The 19,949-nt window shown below is 33.5% G+C and overlaps 1 protein-coding gene across 5 annotated transcripts in view; it reads left to right on the forward strand.

Annotated features, from left to right (window-relative positions):
• Window positions 1-19,949, forward strand: part of OXR1 (oxidation resistance 1) — a 354,710-nt gene that overhangs the window by 327,697 nt on the left and 7,064 nt on the right. For 2 of the 5 annotated variants that reach the window (XM_081816397.1, XM_006731720.3), the window contains 2 exons: window positions 18,273-18,398; window positions 19,152-19,304. In XM_081816397.1, coding sequence (XP_081672523.1) covers window positions 18,273-18,398; window positions 19,152-19,304 — 279 coding nt within the window. Of the gene's footprint in view, window positions 1-6,471; window positions 7,032-16,351; window positions 16,433-18,272; window positions 18,399-19,151; window positions 19,305-19,949 lie in introns of those variants that run through there. The other 3 variants (XM_006731723.3, XM_081816396.1, XM_006731724.3) reach the window with 3 other exon arrangements.

Consider the following 19,949-nt stretch of genomic DNA (forward strand, 5'->3'; position numbering starts at 1 on the left):
ACTTTTCATTTTAGGACAACTCTATTAGAAAGTTTTTTTTTTTTTTTAAAGATTTTATTTATTTGAGAGAGAGAGAATGAGAGAGAGCACATGAGAGGGGGGAGGGTCAGAGGGAGAAGCAGACTCCCTGCTGAGCAGGGAGCCCGATGCGGGACTCGATCCAGGGACTCCAGGATCATGACCTGAGCCGAAGGCAGTCGCTTAACCAACTGAGCCACCCAGGCGCCCTATTAGAAAGTTTTTACAATGAGTTTAGAGAAATATATGTTTGTAAGTATAGTCTGTTTGTCTTTGTTCTACCTTCTGATGTACATCAACAACAAAAGTTTTCTGTATACTATGATAGTCTGAAAATATTTATTCCATTTTAATCTTCTTCCAGGGTTATTTTATCTGATGCTTCCACTGTTTATTAACTCTTTGTAGATTCAACACTATCTTCATTATTACTCTCAAATGTGTTAAAACTTAATTGAAACTATGGCACCCCAAATTACTAAAATGTGCACTTGAAATAGCAAGAAAAATTCTATAACATTTGAAACAGTTTCAGTTCTAAAACATGCAAATTGAAAGCCCTATTGAAGATAATTAAAAAATACTGGAATTTAAGAATCAGAAATGATGAGAAAAGGAAGGAAGAAAGAAGTACAGTATTAGAGATTTGTATAGTGAATTCCGAGAGAGGTGAGAGTGACAGAAGCCTGCATTCACTAAGAGCAGGTTAGACAAATTTTAAGGTGGTCAGGAATAAGAGCCTCTATTCTAAGATTCCTGATTATTGGGAGAAAGAATCTGAGAAGTACTGTGCATATAACTCAAGATGTGTAAGAGATTGATATTCTTTACCATATACTCTTTATTGTTCTAGTTCAGTCAATATAAAATAACATAAAAACATTGGATTACCTCAAGTTTGTTTTTTCCAACCATAATGAGTTCCTTAATTATGAATCCTTCTGCTACTGGAGTTTAATAACATTCTGTTGCAACCGGAAAGCAACTGTTTATTGTAGATTCTTTTCCCCTAGTTTCTGCCAGAGTCACCAGTGACAAGTAGAGCATGTATAGTGAGGATAATGTTTTATGTGAGGCTTTGTGGTTTTGTGAAAAATAATACTTTCTGATTTTTGATGGGGATTGTTTTTATAGCTTTTCATTGACAGGGGAAGTATTCTAATGGCATTTCAACAAAATGTAGGAAGGTCTTGAGGTAAAGGTGGGGAAAGATATCTGTTGACACTGTTCCCTCATGATAGTGCTATGATTTGATAAACGTACAAAAACAGAGATAAATAGTATTATGAATTTGCACATACCATCACTCAGCTTTATCAGCTTATTCATCTGTAATCCTTCCTTTTCCCCAGTTCAGTTTCTTCAAATGTCATAAGTATGTTTAAAATAAACGTAATATGAAAAAATTTTTACAATTTGTTATTTGAATCAGGATCCAGCTAAGCTCCAGATGTTTCAGTTAGTTAATATGTCTCTTTAAGTCTATAAATTTAGGTTCTCTGTCCATTTCTTTGCTGTGATTTGCTTTTTTTCCTTGCAATTTTCATTTTTAAGAAATCAGATTTTTTTTCTAGAATGTCGTACAATCTGGATTTTGCTGATAAAATCCTCACAGTGTTATTAACATATTCTCCTGCCTTAGATCTAGAGCAACCCATTTAATCATAGACTGTCATCTTTATTTTATTGAGAATTTCTCTAAGTTTATTTCTTATTTGGTTTAAAATCCTTATAGTAACAAATGATAATAATCTGCCATTCAGAGCCAGTTGTCCTTTTCACCAGGCCAAGTTCTCAATCTTGGCAGAACCTTTGAATCATTTGGGGGAGCTTTCAAAAGTCTTACTGCCTCAGGATCACCTCAGAGCAAATAAAAATCAGTATTCTGTAAAGCTCCTCAGGGGGTGACACTGTACAGTAGAGGTGGAAAAAGCACTGTGCTACCCTAGGTGTTGTGTTAAATGCAATGCTAAGACTGGAAGATTCTTTCAGACTATATTGATCATACTGTAGTTTAATTTTCAAGGCCCTGTCATGCAAGTTATATTGTATAAAAATATTTTTCAAAATATTCCTCATATTTTGTGTTGTTGCATCTGCACACCAAAAGCATAAATTTGATTCACTGTGGAGAAAGGTTTCTTTAATCATTTTATGCCTTGATTTTTAAAAGCATGGTTTTTTGTTTGTTTTTTTCTTATCAATAACAGCCAGGCTGAATTACTTCAGGCAGGAGCTCCCTTACACACCAAAGGATTTTTATCACATTGTGTGCTCAGAGGCACTGCAAGGAGAGGGAAACCAAGAAACATATCACTTTGTAAGTCATTGATCTGTACCTCTTGAACTTGTCCATCACATACCCTTTAAAGTCTGATGTATTGACAAGTACCCAGAGTCTGGTAGTATAGTCTAACACAGCAGCCACAATAATAAGCTTAAAATACCTTTGAAGACTGTTTTATCCTTAAGATTCATGTGAATTTTGTATTCATCTTTTTAATTTATCTGATGTAATATAAAAAGAATTTTTAAAATTTCTTATCATGAAGTAGAAGTGATGCTACAGTAATGTTAAGTCAATTTTATCCTGTCACGAGGTACCACGTGACTCAGTGACTGCTCCCCCTTAGACTCTATCACCCTCAACCCCAAGTACCAGCTTGAGAGTCTCTAATAGAGTCTAATGCCTCTAATAGTCTTAGAGACTATCTGTTAGAATCCTCTGGAAGTTTTTTGGGGTTTTAAAGTGTCACATGTGTTGGGCGTGTCAGTCTTGGTGCTTGATGACACAGGCCTCAAAAATGGAGCTTTTTAAGCTACAATTACTTGTTGTCCCAGTTCCTTTGAGTTGCCTTCCATTCCTTTTGGGATAAGAAATGGCAGAAAAAGTGTTCCATTTTTTCATCTCTAAAGTTAATTTTATACCACTTACAGTTCAGTATCTTTCAAACTCCAAACCTACTAATTAAGTGTTCCTAGGATGATAAAAACAATTAAGAAATTGACTTTATTAAATTAGGTTTCATCAGTTTATTCAGAAGTTTACTTCCCAGGTTTATACTTGTTGACTAAATTTTAAAATAGGAGTTTACTAGTATTATGTGCCAGTAGATTATATGGCATAATAGTATTTTTCGTTCTTAAAAGTAATGATTAGAATTAGAAGCTTATCATGCCAGTTTAGTCCTCACTTATCATCCTTGCCAAAGTATTAGTAAAAATATATTTCACTCAATTTTTGGTTTCTGAGATGACTTCGGTAGTTTGGTGCATATTTTATTTCTTAAGCTGTCAGATACTCTATTAATTCATTTTATTAAACAAAAGGATTTTTTTTTTAATTAAGGCACAAGTAATGCCAAAATGGAAATTGAAGCAATATATAAAGCAAAACAAAATTCCATATCACTTCTCAGCCTAGCCAGCAAAATCCATACAGAATTGATTTTGTTCAAAATGAAAGTACTTCTAAGTCACTAAATTGAGAGAGGTCGCATATCTTAGATAAAGGCAATTAAAGAAAAATATACTTTTTTAAATTGATCATATCACATAGTATTACAAACCATAACTCCGAAAGTAATTCAATAAATCCGACAAAAGGGTAGAAATCAAAAGCAGTAAAAACAATTAGAATTTGGGGTACTGTCAATATATCTGTTGCAGACACAGATTTCTTAAGTTCGTTTTTTTTTTTTAAGATTTTTTTATTTATTTGACAGAGACCCAGTGAGAAAGGGAACACAAGCAGGGGGAGTGGGAGAGGGAGAAGCAGGCTTCCCGTGGAGCAGGGAGCCCAATGAGGGACTCGATCCCAGGTCCCTGGGATCATGACCTGAGCCAAAGGCAGACGCTTAACGACTGAGCCACTCAGGTGCCCCAGATTTCTTAAGTTCTTCAAGAAGTATTATTTTCTAAATTAAAGCAATTAGAATGTATGAGTTAATACAAATTGTCTTAAACCATATTTCTATATTAAGTATTTTTTAAATCACTTTATTGAGATAGGATTGACATACAAAAATCTGTGCATATTTATATATACGGCTTGATAAGTTTGGAGACAAGTATAAATCCACGAAACCATCACCACAGTCATAAATACTTCCATCATCTCCAAGAGTTTCTTCCTACCCTCTTTATTATTATTATTATTATTATTATTATTTTATTATTTTGTAGTAAGAACACAACATAAAATCTACACTCTTAGCAAATTCTCAAGTATACAATACAGTATTATTATAGGCACTGTGCTACAGTTCTAGACTATTCATAAATTTTCTCATCATTTGGCACTCATTAATTATGCCTAACATAGTCTGTTCTGACTACTAAAAATGTTAGCTTAGGATGTTATCTGCCTCAGGGAAATTTTGAACTAATGTTTTGCTTTTTGTTAATATTCTCCCTTGGTAACTATCCAAAAGTTATAGGCTATCAAATTTCCATTAAAAATCCAAAATGTTATTTAATATGGATTGTGAGAAGAGACAGAATGGATGAATGACTAATTTTTTTTATTCTTATGTTAATCCCCATACATTACATCATTAGTTTTAGATGTAGTGTTCCATGATTTATTGTTTGTGCATAACACCCAGTGCTCCATACAGAATGTGCCCTCCTCAATACCCATCACCAGGCTAACCCATCCTCCCACCCCCCTCCCCTCTAGAACCCTCAGTTTGTTTTTCAGAGTCCATCATCTCTCATGGTTCGTCTACCCCTCCGATTTCCCCCCCTTCATTCTTCCCTTCCTACTATCTTCTTCTTTTTTTTTTTTAACATATAATGTATTATTTGTTTCAGAGCATATGTATTTTTTAATTTGTGTTTCTGTTTTCTTTGTATAAATACCTAGGAGTGGTATTTCTGAGTCATACGATATTTCTATTTCTAATTTTTTGGGGAACTTCCATACTGTTTTTCATATGGTTGCGTAAGTTTACATTTCTAACAATAGTACACAGGGGTTCCCTTTACTCCACATCCTTACCAGCATTTGTTATTTCTTAATCTTCTTGATAATAGCCATTCTAATAGGTGTGAGATGACCTCTCACTGTGGTTTAGTTGTTTTTCAAAGTGTGGTCCCTAGACAATAAGCAGCAGCAGCATTATTAAAAATGCATATTTTCAGACCCCTTTCCAGTCTCCTTCATCAGAAACCGGTTTTGGAGCCCAGCATTCTGCATTTTAACAGATATTCCAGGTGAGTGTGATGCACGCTTAAATTTGAGAGCCACTGGTTTAGATCTATATAAGGACCCACCCTGTCCAGGTATGGAGTAAGACTTCTCAGAAACATGGCTGAAAAGACACTTGAGCAAAATCAAAGCTGTATTAGGAAGAAGGTGCAGGGATGGATGTTGACAGGATAACCAGCAAAATAAGCTGCCCTGTGCTTGGGGTGTGTATGTATGTATTTCAGCCACATTTGGGTACACATATAATATTTTTAATTTTAGAAAATCTGGCTGAAAGTAATGATAGGTTTTCAAAATGGCAGCCCACTACCACCAAATCATGTAATGTTGGTGTGTGGGGAGGGTGTGCCGTGACGGGGGGAGGTAGTGATCACACTGCACTCAATGTGTAATGTGTAGTAAGATGCGTGTGGAGATAGTTAGAGTGTACATATGAGGGACTGTGGGAGAGAGATCTTAGGGTAAGTGTGGTGGGGCTGGTTGGGGAGATGGGGGAGTAGCTGGTGTGAGTGGGGGGGAGGCTATTTAGTGTGGAGTGAGCTGTGTTCTGTGCGTGTACATCATGGAATGTGGAGGAAAATGTGGAGTTGTGGGTGTGGTTCAGTGTTTGTGTGTACAGCTTTGTGTGAACACACAGCAAGGTAACTGGGGAGGAGCTGGTTTAAAATGGAAGAAATATTCAGGCGTACTATTATGCATTGATACTCTACTTAAAATTGAGCTCTGGGAAGTTTTAATTCATAGCCATAATATTTAATCTTCAAAGTTCACTTCTTTGGTTATATTCAGCATACCACTGATGAGTGAAGTATATGTAGGTATAGTAATTTAAGTACCTTTTCAAGAAATTGGGTATTAGAAAATTCAGTTTAAAAATGGACTATATAAACAGGTAAAGGAATTTTCAGGTCACTTGAATATTTGTATAGGATTTATTTGTAGTGGATTGGCTTCACTTTTACATAGGCATTCTATAAAATTTGAGGGTTGTCAGGTCCTCAAAGGATGTCTCATTGCTTAAAAAATGCTCACATAGGGCGCCTGGGTGGCTCAGTCGGTTAAGTGACTGCCTTTGGCTCAGGTCATGATCCCAGGGTCCTGGGATCGAGCCCCGTGTCATCAGGCTCCCTGCTCAGCGGGGAGTCTGCTTCTCCCTCTGACCCTCCTCCCTCTCGTGCTCTCTGTCTCTCATTCTCTCTCTCTCAAATAAATAAAATCTTAAAAAAAAAAAATGCTCACATAAAAGATGACATTTTATTGGATTTTTAGATTTTAATAAAGAATAGATATATGACTACATGAGCAAAACAACAAAATGTTAATTGAAATCGTTTGTGTACATTAGGAGGGACTCCGGAAACTGCACTTAGTACTTTTTTATGACAGATATTTTTAGTGTATTTCTTAAGTGTACTGGTGCTTGCAAATACATGCTCTGTGTCTTTAAACTTTTGAGCCCTTTTTTTTGCACATTTGGGTACAGTGCAACCAAACTTCAACATGGGAAACCTTCTCTTCCCTCCCTGGCTTTACAGTCTCCACTCAGAACTATCTTTGCAGTGGATACTACTTAGTGATTAGCTCTCTGTCTTGTCAATCAAATCTTTGTCTCTAGCAAACTGTTTTGTCACTGTAGTAGGGCTCTTGTGCTGAAATTTATCTTTAACAGAGGAAGAATGCTTTTCAAAACAGTCTTTATGAGATTTGATATAACTTAATTTGCTCTGGAAAGGAAATGTCTCGTCTCTGGTATGGGAAAAAAGGGAGAAGACATCAGCCAATTAATCATAAATACACTCTGGTAAATTTTAGTCAATGATTTCAATTTCTCTGTTTATTAATAGTCTTTATGGTGACATGATGCAAAATTATACAATTTCTGAAAGTTTAAGCAGAGGGAATATTTGTAGAATACAAAGTTGTATGATTACAGAAAAGTACCTTTAAGTTTTTTCTGCTAATCCTAAATATCTTCAAAAAGGAAATGAATAAGAAACTGTAATTTTGTTTTATAAAAGTATTTTGGCTTTCCTATTTTACATCAACAGGAAATTATCAAATCTTTATTGCTGCCTTAATTTCCAATTTAAGCTGTTGTAGGAAAATATTCAGAATTTTTTTTTCTTCAAAATAAATGGAGTAGAACAAACAGAGTGAATTAACTTTAATTTTTATTGACTGGATCCCAAACTAGATAAATTTATAACATTGTATCTTAAGACAATTATTTTAGTAATCTTGAGAAAAGGCTTTTTTAAGCTATCCTAAAAATTTCCAGCAGTGCTACCTAATACAAAACTTTAAAAGATACTTTGTCTAGTCAAGAAAAATCTCAACCTTACTATTTTGAGAATCCTGTTATTTTTCAGTAAAAATATGTGTGCATTATTTGTTAGAAAATGTATTGCCAGTTCTTTCTGTGGTGATTCAGGATTATAACTTTCCTTATGAATATTAATTTTTATTTTTACTGTAATTGTGAGTGATTTAAATAAAGCTAGATAAATACTTAGAACCAAGAATGACTTTGGAAGATGCCCCCAAAGCAGCTTGCCACCTATAAATGTTAAGCATGTAAAAATACCAAAATTATTTCAGCTGGTGTTTTTATTGGGCTTGAGTGTACTTTGTTAATGTCTTTTTATGTTTAAGTTGAATAATTTCAAGTTTTTGTTCATGTGATACATCAGCACAGAGGGATGTAGGCATCTGAAATGATTTAATTTGTTAAAATTGTGACCAGATTTATCGGAATAGCCAGTTAACACAGCTTTTTTTTTTTTTTAACCAAGAACAGTGGAGCATTCATGTATTTTTTGATTTGCAGTTCAAATAAGTGTTTATAATTAGTTTGCTAAGACTTTAATCTGTTACAAATACAGGCAAAACAAATTGTGCATGTTTTGAATTTTATGGATCATCATAATGTGCATCACAAACTTACCACACTCAACATTTCCTGTTTTTACCCTTACAGGAGGCTATTATGTGGTTTTTGTCAGGTAGGAGCGAAAGGTTCTCATTGGTCTTCAGCTCTGCCCATACATATAGTTTATATATTATTACATTCAGCCTTCATAGTAACCTTGCAGAATCAGCATTACTCCCCATTTTAGAGATGAGGAAACAGGTATGAAGTGGTTACTGAACTAAGCTGTCACGGAGCACAGAGAGCTTGACTGTCACATTCTTTACTTCACCAGGGTGTATTTCAGAGGTTTTAAAAATGTGACAGTACAGTGTGATGTGTTTTGATGTGTAGACAAGTTCAGGTTCAGGTTTTCTAGCTGTTTTCCTTGCTTTAGAGTGGATACCCTGGTAGCTGTACAGCAGGAAAAAAGCTTAAGAAAATAAGGCTTAAAGGGATAGCAATTCTTATTTTGTGGATTGAGATTCCCTAATAAGATTTTGCCTGAAAAGGGATTCTTGTGCTTTAAAACAAAAAAACAGAAAATGATTCTTATAGAATAACAAATATTTTGTAGCTTTTTACAATTCGTCATATCTTTACTCAACTGATTAGAATGGTATCTGAGACTTCATATGGGTCTTATAGCTAGTATTAATATGACTATGTATTTATGTAAATCAGGACAATTTTCTAAATGCTCATGTATATAGTATCATATTTCACCTTACAGTAACTCTGTGTGTTAACCAGATATAGATTATTTTCATTTTACAGATGAGTTAATTTAAGGCTCAGAGACATTAACTAATAACTAATAGGTAAAATATGCTCTAAAATATATGGAATGAAGTTAAACCTTTGCCATTTAGCTTCAGTGAGAAGCATATTGATCAAGCATGCTTAACTTTCCTGTCTTTATTTTTTTAAAAGGCCAGTTTAGAGTTTATTCTGACAAACAACCTAAACTTTAATTTCTAACTATTTATTTGAAACTATTTATATATTTATTGTAACCATATACTGTATCCTGGCTTTTTAATATCTGTCAATAAATTGTAATTTGCTTGAACGTTATAAGCCTATTTTATAATAAGAATTTAGGCTTAATTAGATTAAAGTCACAAATCATTAAATATAGCAACATTGTTTTGTCTCTATCCATATTTCATTATTTTAGTCAACTTTTTTTTATATTTAGGCCCTCATATGTGACAAGACAGATTTTTTTTGTACTTAGGTTTTCATGTATGAAAACAGAAAAAAATCCCATGATAACTTATTTACATCTCTGCAAGAATAAGTCCATAAGAAGAGCTACTTTAAATGTAAAAATCTTCCAGTGATCTTGGCTCAAGATAATATTCATGTTAATGAGAAAAATAATTACTTCTGATGCCGTATATTGATAACACTGTATTATTCTAAACACTTACTTACCATCATTTAATCCTCATTGTGAAAATTGCTACTCTCATCTCCATTTTAAGAAACAAAGGCAGTCATACTACAACCAAAAAGGGTCAGAGCCATGGTTTGAATCCAGGCATTCTGGCTTTAGTCTATGCCCTTCAATTCTTTACTCTCTGTCAAAATCTTCACAACATAACCAGGGGAAGGGAATTAACATTTATTTTGTATATTTAATGTGTCAGTGTTTATTTTGATACATGTCTTACATATATTATCATGTATTCCTCATAAAGTGCTTAAAATATTATTTCTGTTTGAAAGACATAAAATGGAGACATTAAAAGCAGTTGCTCAAGTTCACAAAACTAGTAAAACAGAATTAAAATTAAGGCAGAGGTCTGTACCCAAACCCAGTATTCTCTCTGCTAGACAGTGTTGCCTACCTGTAGTACCTATTCACAGGAAATTTATTAGCTAGTATTTATATACGTCTTATTGTATGTAAAGCATCTGCTTTCTAGTCAACAACCTAATTGAAAAGATATATGCGTATATATTCAGTGTAGAATATTTTTTCTTCATTTGACTTAGTAGTTGAAAAGCATATTTATTGTATATGCTTTTAGGAGACATAATAATATGCAAGTTAGGAGACATAATAATAAAATGAGTATCTATGATCCCACTACCCAACTTAAGAACTAGAGCATTACCAAAGCAGTTGTATCAGCCTGTATGTACTTTCTCTGTGTCATTTCATGTTTTCCCCAGATTGGTAACCACCTCCGCAAATTGTGTTATCCTTCCCCTACCTTTTTCTAATTAATAGATTTTATTTTTGAAGCAATTTTAGGTTTACAGAAAAATTGAACGGAAAGAACAGAGTTCCCATATACCCTTCCCCCCACCAACACACACACAGTACTCCTGTTGTTTATATCTTGTATTGGTATGGTATACTTGTTACAATTTATGAACTAATATTATACGTTATCATCACCCAAAGTCCATAGTTTACCTTAAGGTCTAGTCTTTCTGTAGTATGTTCTGTGGAATGACATACCATTACAGGATGATACAGGATTGTTTCACTACCCTGTAAGTTCCCTGTGCTGCCTCTATTTATCCCTCTTTACCTGAATACCTAGTAACCACTGATCTTTTTCTTGTTTCTGTGGTTTTGCCTTTTCCAGAGTATCATATAGTTGCCATCACACATTATGTAGACTTTTCAGAATGGCTTCTTTCACTTAGTAAGATACATGTAAAGTTTCTTACTGTCTTTCAATGGCTTGATTGCTCATTTATTTTTAGTGCTGACTTAATATTCTGTTGTCTGGATGTATCCGTTCTCCTCTTAAAGGATATCTTAGTTACTCTAAGTTTTGACAAAATAGAAAGCTGTTTTACATGCAGATTGTGTGTGAACATAAGTTTTCAAATCATTTGGGTTAAATACCAAGGAGCATGATTGCCAGATTTTATAAGATTATGTTTAGTTTTGTAGCCATCTACCTGACTTTTCCAAAGCAGCAGTTCCATTTTTCACTGTACCAACAGTAAATGAGAATTCCTTTTGCTCCACAACTCACCAGCATTGATGTTGTCAGTGCTTTCAATTTTAGCCATTCTAAATAGGTATGTAGTGGTATCCCATTATTTTAATTTGTATTTCCCTGATGATGTATGATATTGAGCATCTTTTCATATTCTTCTTTGCCATCTGTATATCTTCTTTGGTGAGGTGTCCAGATGTTTAGTTCATGAGTTGGGAAATATTTCATCTGCCTCTATTTTCTAGAAGAAACTGTAGAGAATTAGCATAATTTCTTCCTTAAGTATTTGATAGAATTTATCAGTGAATCCATCTGGATTCACTCCAGATGCTCCAGAGCTAGAGATCATAACTTTCTTTGTAAGTACAGAGTACAGAGTCAGCTACCATAGTATATGCATTGTTGCTTTGCAGAAAGTCAGTATAATAATAATGGCACAAATGGAAATCTGTCCGGTTTATCTGTTTTTTTAATTCTTATGTCTTTCATAGCTTCCAACAAGTTTGCATAGCTTTTTATAGAGTATCTTGATGTTTCCTGGTAACTAATTCATTTTAGTTGGCTAGAACTGTGCCTCATACTTTCTGTTTTGGAAGATTAGTAATTATTAATTAAATTTCTTTAATCAGTCTAGGCCTACTCAGTTGATCTATTTTTTTTTCTTGTGTAAGTTTTGGTGGTTTGTCTCTTTCAAGGAATTGATCCATTTCATCTAGGTTATCAAAGTTGTGGGTATTGAGTCATTTATAATATTCCTTTGTTCTTTTAATATCCATGAGATCAATAGTGATGGCCCCTCTTCATTTCTTCATATAATTCATTTCTTCCTTCTCTTCTTTTAGTTAGCTTTGCTAGAGGTTTATCAATTTATTGACCTTTTCAAAGAACTGGCTTTTTGTTTCATTGATTTTTCTCTATTGCATTTCTGTTTTCAATCTCATTGATTTCTGCTCTAATTTTTTTATTTATTTTCTTCTACTTCAGATTTAATTTGTTCTTATTCTAGTTTCCTAAGATGGAAGCTTAGATTATTGATTTTAGATCTTTCCTTTTCTTATATATGCATTCTATGCTATAAATTTTCCTCTAATTCCTGTCTTCACTGCATCCCAAAATTTCAGTACTTTGGAATTTTTTTTCATCTAGTTCAAAACATTTAAAATTTCTCCCAGGACTTTTTTGACTGTGCATTAATTAGAAATGTGTTGTTGAAAAGTATTTGGGGATTTTCCCACTATTTCTCTGTTATAATTTCTAGTTAATTCCATTGTGGTCTGAGAGCATACTTTTTATGATACCTATTTGTTAAGGTATGTGTTATGCACCAGAAAGTGGTCTATCTTAATGAATGTTCCATGTGAGTTTGAGAAGAATGTATGTTCTGTTGTTGTTGGGTGAATAGTCTATACGTGTCAATTAGATCCAGTTAATTGAGGTGTTTTTCAGTTTGACTCTGTTCTTACTGATTTTCTGCCTGCTGGACTTGTAAATAACTGATAGAGGAGCTTTGAAGTCTCCAACTGTAATAGTGGATTTATATATTTCAAGATTACGTAATGAGTATTCTTTTCCCCTGACATACTATGGAGAAAATATGATTATTCCCTTTTTGAGATTCACTTCTTACATTTACTGTTCCAAAAAGCTGAAGCAACATATAGATAGTGTAATTGAATGGTTTTGAGTGGCTAACAGGTTTCTTTCTGACTAAAAGAAGTGTGACTATATCTGCCTTCTCATGAAAATCTGAGTCACCTGCAAATACATTTAAGAGGAAGTAATTTTAAATATAGATTTATTCAAAATTTTGATAATATGTTCTGTTTTCAATTTGCTGTGGATTACATCTCTTTTTTCCCTCTATTTCTGTTTTATGGGCAAATTTATGATTCTGATGGCTTCTTTTATACCTTATTTATTACAGTCCCATGAAGTGTTATTTTGAAAGCAGTAGTTTAGGGCAAAAAGGAGCAAAGTTTTAACATAATCCAGGTCTTATTTTGTAATAAAGACGTTGTGTATGTATAGAACAGAAGGTTATATGGTGTGAAGCATGATGTTGTATGCCTTTTTGTTAGCTGCTACAACTTAGATTTCCTCCTTGTTAAACATATTTTTGGGTACCAAAGTAAGTATAAATGGCATTGATTAGGTAATATTTGTCTTTCTACTCCATTTCCCTTTACTAAGGAACGCAAGTAAGGAGTAAGTAAGGAATAAAAATGGCACATTCACAGCTATCTACCAGACTTTTGTTAGTTTGCCAGGAAGTTGGGGGAAGGGAGGCTCTGTTTTGTTTGTGGGGTAATCTCGGGGAAATACCGAACATCCTGGAAGGAGGACTATTAGACCATAGCATTGGTCTTTATGTCTAGGAGAAGAACATGTTCTTACTCATGGGACTGACAGGAACTGTATGTTTTCTCTAGCTTTAGCTTTTGTTCTGTACTGGTTGTTGTTGTTAGTCCCTTTGTAATAGAGATGGGTAGATTTAATCCTGCCCCTACATTTGTATTCTGTGAAAATAAATGCTTAGGGAAACACTTTCTCTGTGTGAGAGTCCTTTGTCAGACTGGAAAGACTGGAGAGTAGCACTTAATTCTGTAGAGTGGGTCATAGTACTCAGTTCCTACAGCGGGGATTTGGCAGTGTATGCAAACCACTTTATTCCTCAAGAAATGACTCTAGCAAGACAGTGAATATACTTTTAATTGAGGCTAGTTTCTTCAAAGTCTGCACCCTTAATAATTGGGAGTATGGTGTAGGACATTTTGTAGAGATGTGTCCATTTTCTACTTAGGTTTAACCTTTTGGGTAAATAAATTCTGTACATGGAGTATGATTTACCAAAGGGATAAAAATTAATTTAAGACTAATTCAGTTCCATCATATATACTAATAATCTGTATCTCTTTATTCATTTATTTTGAGAAGATGATGTATGTTTCTGTACTCATTTGATTTCACACCCTTTTTCTTTATTAATTCACAGACTCTTTGGACGGTTTCTTGTATCTTCATTTATCACAGCCTGAGTAAATATTAGGATTGAGGAAGTAATGGGTTTATAAGTCCCAAAATAGTTTTTTACAAAAAAAAGTATGAATGAGAAAAGGTAGATTTGTGACATTAAAAAGAAACTATGACTTTACCAAATGTTACAGGCTTATATTTAGGATGGCAGTTCATGGTTCCCTCAGTGATACCTCCTACTCAGTGATACTGATATGGTTAGCTTGTAAGTGATTCCTTTTGTGAGCATAATTTAATTTTACTTCTAGCAAAGAAATGTGTTTAATATGGTAAAAGAAGGAGCTTTAATACAAATAAGTGTAAAATTAGTGTTAACCAGAAGGATAGAAGGAATGCAGAGGAGTAAATATGTCATATAATTTGAAAACTCTGGCTAGGAGACTTGATCAGATTGAATACCCTGGGAAAAAGAAAGAAAAATACAGCTGGCCATTTAATATTTTGTGGAGATTTCTTTTGCTGGTCATAGAAAAACAAGGCTGTGATTTTTTAATTTTTAAGATCTAATTTCTCTTTCATCTTTATTGAAAATTTTTTTGTTCTTAATTGAAAAGGATTTAAGATTCTTATCTAATCCTGAAATTTAAAATTAATTTCAGAAGAGTCCTAGTATACAAAATAGTTGAGCTCTCAAAAATGAAATATTTTAATATCCATAAATAAATAAATAAGGAAGGTCTTCAGACATTACCCTTTAGTCCTTAGGGTAATTGGTGAAAAATGATTAAGCAAAAGTAATGTTAGTAATAGTAGCTATTATTTACTATGTGCTGGACACTATACTCAATCCTTTATTATGTGCATTTTATTTCCTCATTTTTTTCATAAAAAATGTATTTTGTATGTGGTCTTATTATTTCCATTGTTTTATGGAGAAAAAAAGAAGGGTCCAGACTCGGATCCATCTGATCCTCTAGGGCTCTAGAGATGATAACCATTTTAGGTTTCTTTGTAAGTAGGGTGAACTATCACATTGCATGCATTGTTGATTTGTAAAAGTCAGTATTATGACAAAACAGAAATCTGTCCAGTTTCTTTTCCTTTTTACTATGCTCATGTCTTTCATAGCTTTCAACAGGTTTATATAACTTGTCAGTTACCTTGATGTTTATGGGTGGTTAATTATTTTAGTTGGCTGAAACAAGAGCTTTTTAAAACCTAGGATAGAAGTCAGCTCTTCCGAGCCAGTGGTTCAACTGCATTGATCACAAGAGCAATCTGTAATAGCTCAGGAGAGTCAGCACATATTTATGACACAACCAGAGTTCACTATATTATGGTTTCTGTTTTAGGAATTAGGTCATGATCTGAGAAAGCTGTAGCTGTTGTTATCAACCTGAGGAAACTCGTCTGTTTTTGTGGATTTTTTATAATAATGTTCCTCTTCATATATGGCTTTCAACTGCATTATGCACGAGACTGGTCTAGGCAATTATAGAAGGTAAAGAATTTTTCTTAGGAATTCAGAATGTAGGCAAGTCATTAAGATTTAGTCACAGGTAGCTGTTGCAGTACCAACCATAAAGAAATAATATAAAGACAAAAACTGAAGTCATGTAGAAAGACTAAAGTAGACATGCCTGAGAAGGTACTGTTGATTAGGTACACTTTTGAAAATCTAATTTTTACTTTCTAGAGTTTTTCTTACTACCTTAGGTTTTTTAATGTACTTCATTTCTTATTCTTGCTCCCTCCCTTTCTTTCTGATACAGATCATATGGCATGGGTATGTTTCTCACCTTTGCCTAGAAGAAATTCTTTCAGCATTTCCGTTAGGATAAACATTTGAGCTAAACTGATTTGGAGGGGAGAGTTGAAACTACCTTTTCTTTGTAAAATGCCCACCATTATGATTTTAGATGTTGTCTTCAATGTTATCTTTGATGTTAGCAAAGCATGTTGTTTTCTGTAGTGTTTCCTTTATAAGCAACTATAATTCTATTTATTCAATCAAATTCTGTCTTATGAAGCAGTTCATAAATCTTATATTGTGAACCAGTTGGATGTAGCGGTTTTAAACTCATTCATGTGTATTTCACTGTAGCTTGATACCGGTATCTCCTGGATTTTCAGCATGGAGTGGGGAAAGAAACCCTGATTACAGTTCTCTTTCTCCATTTAAATTTCTCCATTTTTTGTTTTGTTTTGTTTTGTTTTGGCTCTTTTTCTCAACTGTCAGTGGAATTATTGTCTTCCTGTCTCCATATTCAGGTAGTATCAGTGGCTGAGTATCACCGCAGGATCGATGCTCTAAATACTGAAGAACTACGCACACTCTGCAGACGTCTCCAGGTGCCCCATTCAGTAGTTTAAACCCCTCCGGAGATTGAATACTCCCTGTTTTTAGTGTCTTTCGTCAGGGCAAATCTCATTTTTAAAGGATTTGTTTTGACTGCAGCACTAAAATAGCCCATCAGAAAATTCCTTTTTGTATTAAAGAGTATGGTTTTGCCTTGAAGAGCTCTAGGATTATCTTTTCTGTCATCTTTTCATTTAAAAATATTCAGAGGAATTTTCTGGCACTGTAGAACTGTTCTCAGTACTGTGTGTTTCTTAGAGCAATGAGGAGTGTTCACTTAATTTTAAAATTGGAAGAATGTTTTGGGTTTGAGGTTAAATCTTTACTAAATAGAATCTGAGAGATGAAGTACTGTCAGGCAATTGAAAACCTTTGAATGAGTAGCAAGACTTAAATATTTTCTCTTCTTTAAGGTTATTTCAGTTGTATCAACCTCACATCAAATATTTTAATGAGATAAATTGTTTTTGTTTTTGAGGTATTCCTGGTTGGATTAGAAATACTTCGGAATAGTATACCCTAGACATCAGAACTAGAAAAATGATTTAAAATTCCATGAAATAATCTTTGTGATTTTTTTTTTTTTTAATAACAAGAAAGTGATACAGTTGAACTCATTTTTCAGTTTTGTGTATTATTGTGTGTTTTCCTCTTCTTACTAAGATATGCTTTCATGGCTGTGCTAGAACTACTGATTTTTGTCTTTTCTTTTAATGCTTCTCATGCTGCCTTGGATTTTTTTTTTAACCTTTCACATCATCAGAATAAGGGTAAAACATGCTGATGATGTGAAAGAATTAATATAGTTTAACTTCTCATCAAAAAGCAGTACAGTTCTAGAACATGTATTGGTTGAAAATATATGCTATTTAGGTTTGGTAAGACATCTGTTAAAGGAACAAAATAGTTTAGCAAGATTTCATTCTTAATGGAATCAGTCACTGTGCATTGCTGCATTTTAGTTATCTGCTCCAGTAGAGTTTTCCAACTTAAAAGTTTCATCAATAATAGTTATGTTTTATATCTTTTATTTCCTAATGTTACTGCATTTATATATTAAAATTAATGGTACTTTATAATTTATTAATAAAATATGAAAAGTATCAGCAGAATAGATTGTATCCGAGTTTGAGTTAATTGACATTTTTATCATTTTAAGAATATCAGTGAGATCATTTCCATCATGCAAAAGCATATATTCTTTTTTAATGCATCACATTTATCTAATTTTTAAAATATAGTTATGAAAAAATTAAATCTATTGTGTGGTCCAACTCGATTAAAAAAAGTGTTTTGAAAATAAAATCAAGGAAGGCATTTTCTAAGTAATGGTAATTTTTCAGTGAAGCAAATAAATCTATGTATGCACACATACTGATGAAAATTATACTTTCTGTTGGATCATTCTTTAAAATTTTGGCACCCAGAAAGTTTTCTTAATTATTTTTGGCAAATTTTATGTTTACCATGAAAAAAACCCCACATATTTTAAATAGCACAGACAAATAGCAAGCTAGCTGGCTCACTTTTGCCCTTCAACAGGAAAATTAAAGTTTGCATGTGACTTTTCCTTTCACACAGAAATATGGGTGTTAATCATTATCTTTCCATCATATAGTGGTTGAGAAAAATGTCTGTTTATAGTTAAAAAATCTTTTTCTACATTGGATATACTATTGTTATTTGATGGAGCATCCTTGCCTTCTAAAATCCTAAATTAAAGTTTTAGCCCACTTTTTTAAGGTACAAAGTTTTATTTCTCTCAAAAGGCAGAAATTGTTTAATGCATGTTGCAATTTTATATTAACATGCTGCTGCTGTTTACTTCTTTAGATTACTACAAGAGAAGACCTAAATTCAAAGCAGATTGCTCCACTGAAAGCAGACCTGGAGTCTGAATCTTTTCGACCAAACCTCAGTGATCCCAGTGAACTCTTACTGCCAGATCAAATTGAAAAGGTATAACATACCCACATATGTGCATTTCTGAGTGTGTGCCCGTAAGAGTAAAACAGCCTCTTTTCGGTTGTTTTCAACACTAAAGAAGCAGGGTTACTGCTATTAGTCTTCCTTTCCTGTGAATAAAAGTAAACAAAATATAGCAACTAGTGTAAAAGGTGATGTTGGGAGCAGGCATTAAAATAAACGATAGCAATTTAGATGAGATGTTGTAATAGCCAAAATTTTAATTTCTTACTGTGTACTAGCTACTTGTTTTATGTGGTTATCTCATGTAGTTTTTTACAGCCCCTATAGGAGTTGGATACTCTTATTGTGCGTATTTTATGAGTGGAAAAATTTAGGCATAAAGAAATTTAGTGTCTTGTTCAAAGTCACACAGCTATAAAATGTTGAAGCTTGATTTCTAGGGCCCATTATTTGGGAAGTTGTTAATAATTAAGCTAACAGTCCATTCAGTATTTTTGTTAATTCAATACAGAGGGTGAAAACAATAAGTAATCCCTATTTCTTGTCTCTCTTCTAATCCATGTCTTGTTTGGCATGTTCCTTTCTTTTCCTGGTGAACAATGACTATTTCATGCTGAGAAATGTACAGTTATTCTTCAAGCATCTGTGTATCTTTGAGAATAATCTCTACTGTTATTTTTGTAGCCTATATTTTATGAAATACCATTATATTTCAGCTGACATTACTATCTTGCACGTTGACAATAAGCTATCAAGTAAAATGTTAACATTTTGTTTTTCAAGCTTACCAAGCATCTTCCACCAAGAACAATCGGCTATCCATGGACTCTTGTTTATGGCACCGGGAAGCATGGCACAAGCTTGAAGACCCTTTATCGAACAATGACAGGTTTAGACACCCCAGTGCTGATGGTGATTAAAGACAGTGATGGGCAGGTATGAAAAATAACTACATGGACACCTTACCCTTTAAGAGATTACAGTAAAAGTAACATTTAATATATTTTTTGATAAAAATTATTTTCATTAAGTTTAACTGATAATTTTATTGAGTACTTCTAATATACAAGGCATTTTTGAGTGCTACAGAGGATAGATATGAGCATGAATCATTAAAGGGATTATAGTCTGGTAAAAAAGAACATTTAAGTATACCAGTATCTCCTGGAACAAGCAAAATATGCCAAATGCAGTGAGAACCTAGAGAAAGCAGAAGGGGTGTTCATATCTATCTGGACAGGTAAGAATGAAGTTCATGGAAAGGGTGAAAATTGATAGAGTCTTGAAGCATAGGTTAAAGTTTTGAAAGTTAAAGAGAATTGTGTGAGGATGCTACCAAGAACAAAACCATAGGTAAGCAAGAAAAATACGGTTTTTTCCTGAAACATTAAGTTCAGGTCAATTAGTTCAGATTGGAGAGTAATGAGAGGATGAAATAGCAATATTAATTTAAAAAACAAAACACTACTACTACTGACACTTTTATTGTGCTTTTTCCACACATTTGACTAATCATTGATAAGCATTGTCTTATTTAATCATCAAAGCCCTATGAGATTGATACTTTTATCATCACTGTTC

The sequence above is a fragment of the Leptonychotes weddellii genome, chromosome 4 (genome assembly GCF_054177405.1).
Source record: "Leptonychotes weddellii isolate Sample4059 chromosome 4, ASM5417740v2, whole genome shotgun sequence".
NCBI lineage: Eukaryota > Metazoa > Chordata > Mammalia > Carnivora > Phocidae > Leptonychotes > Leptonychotes weddellii.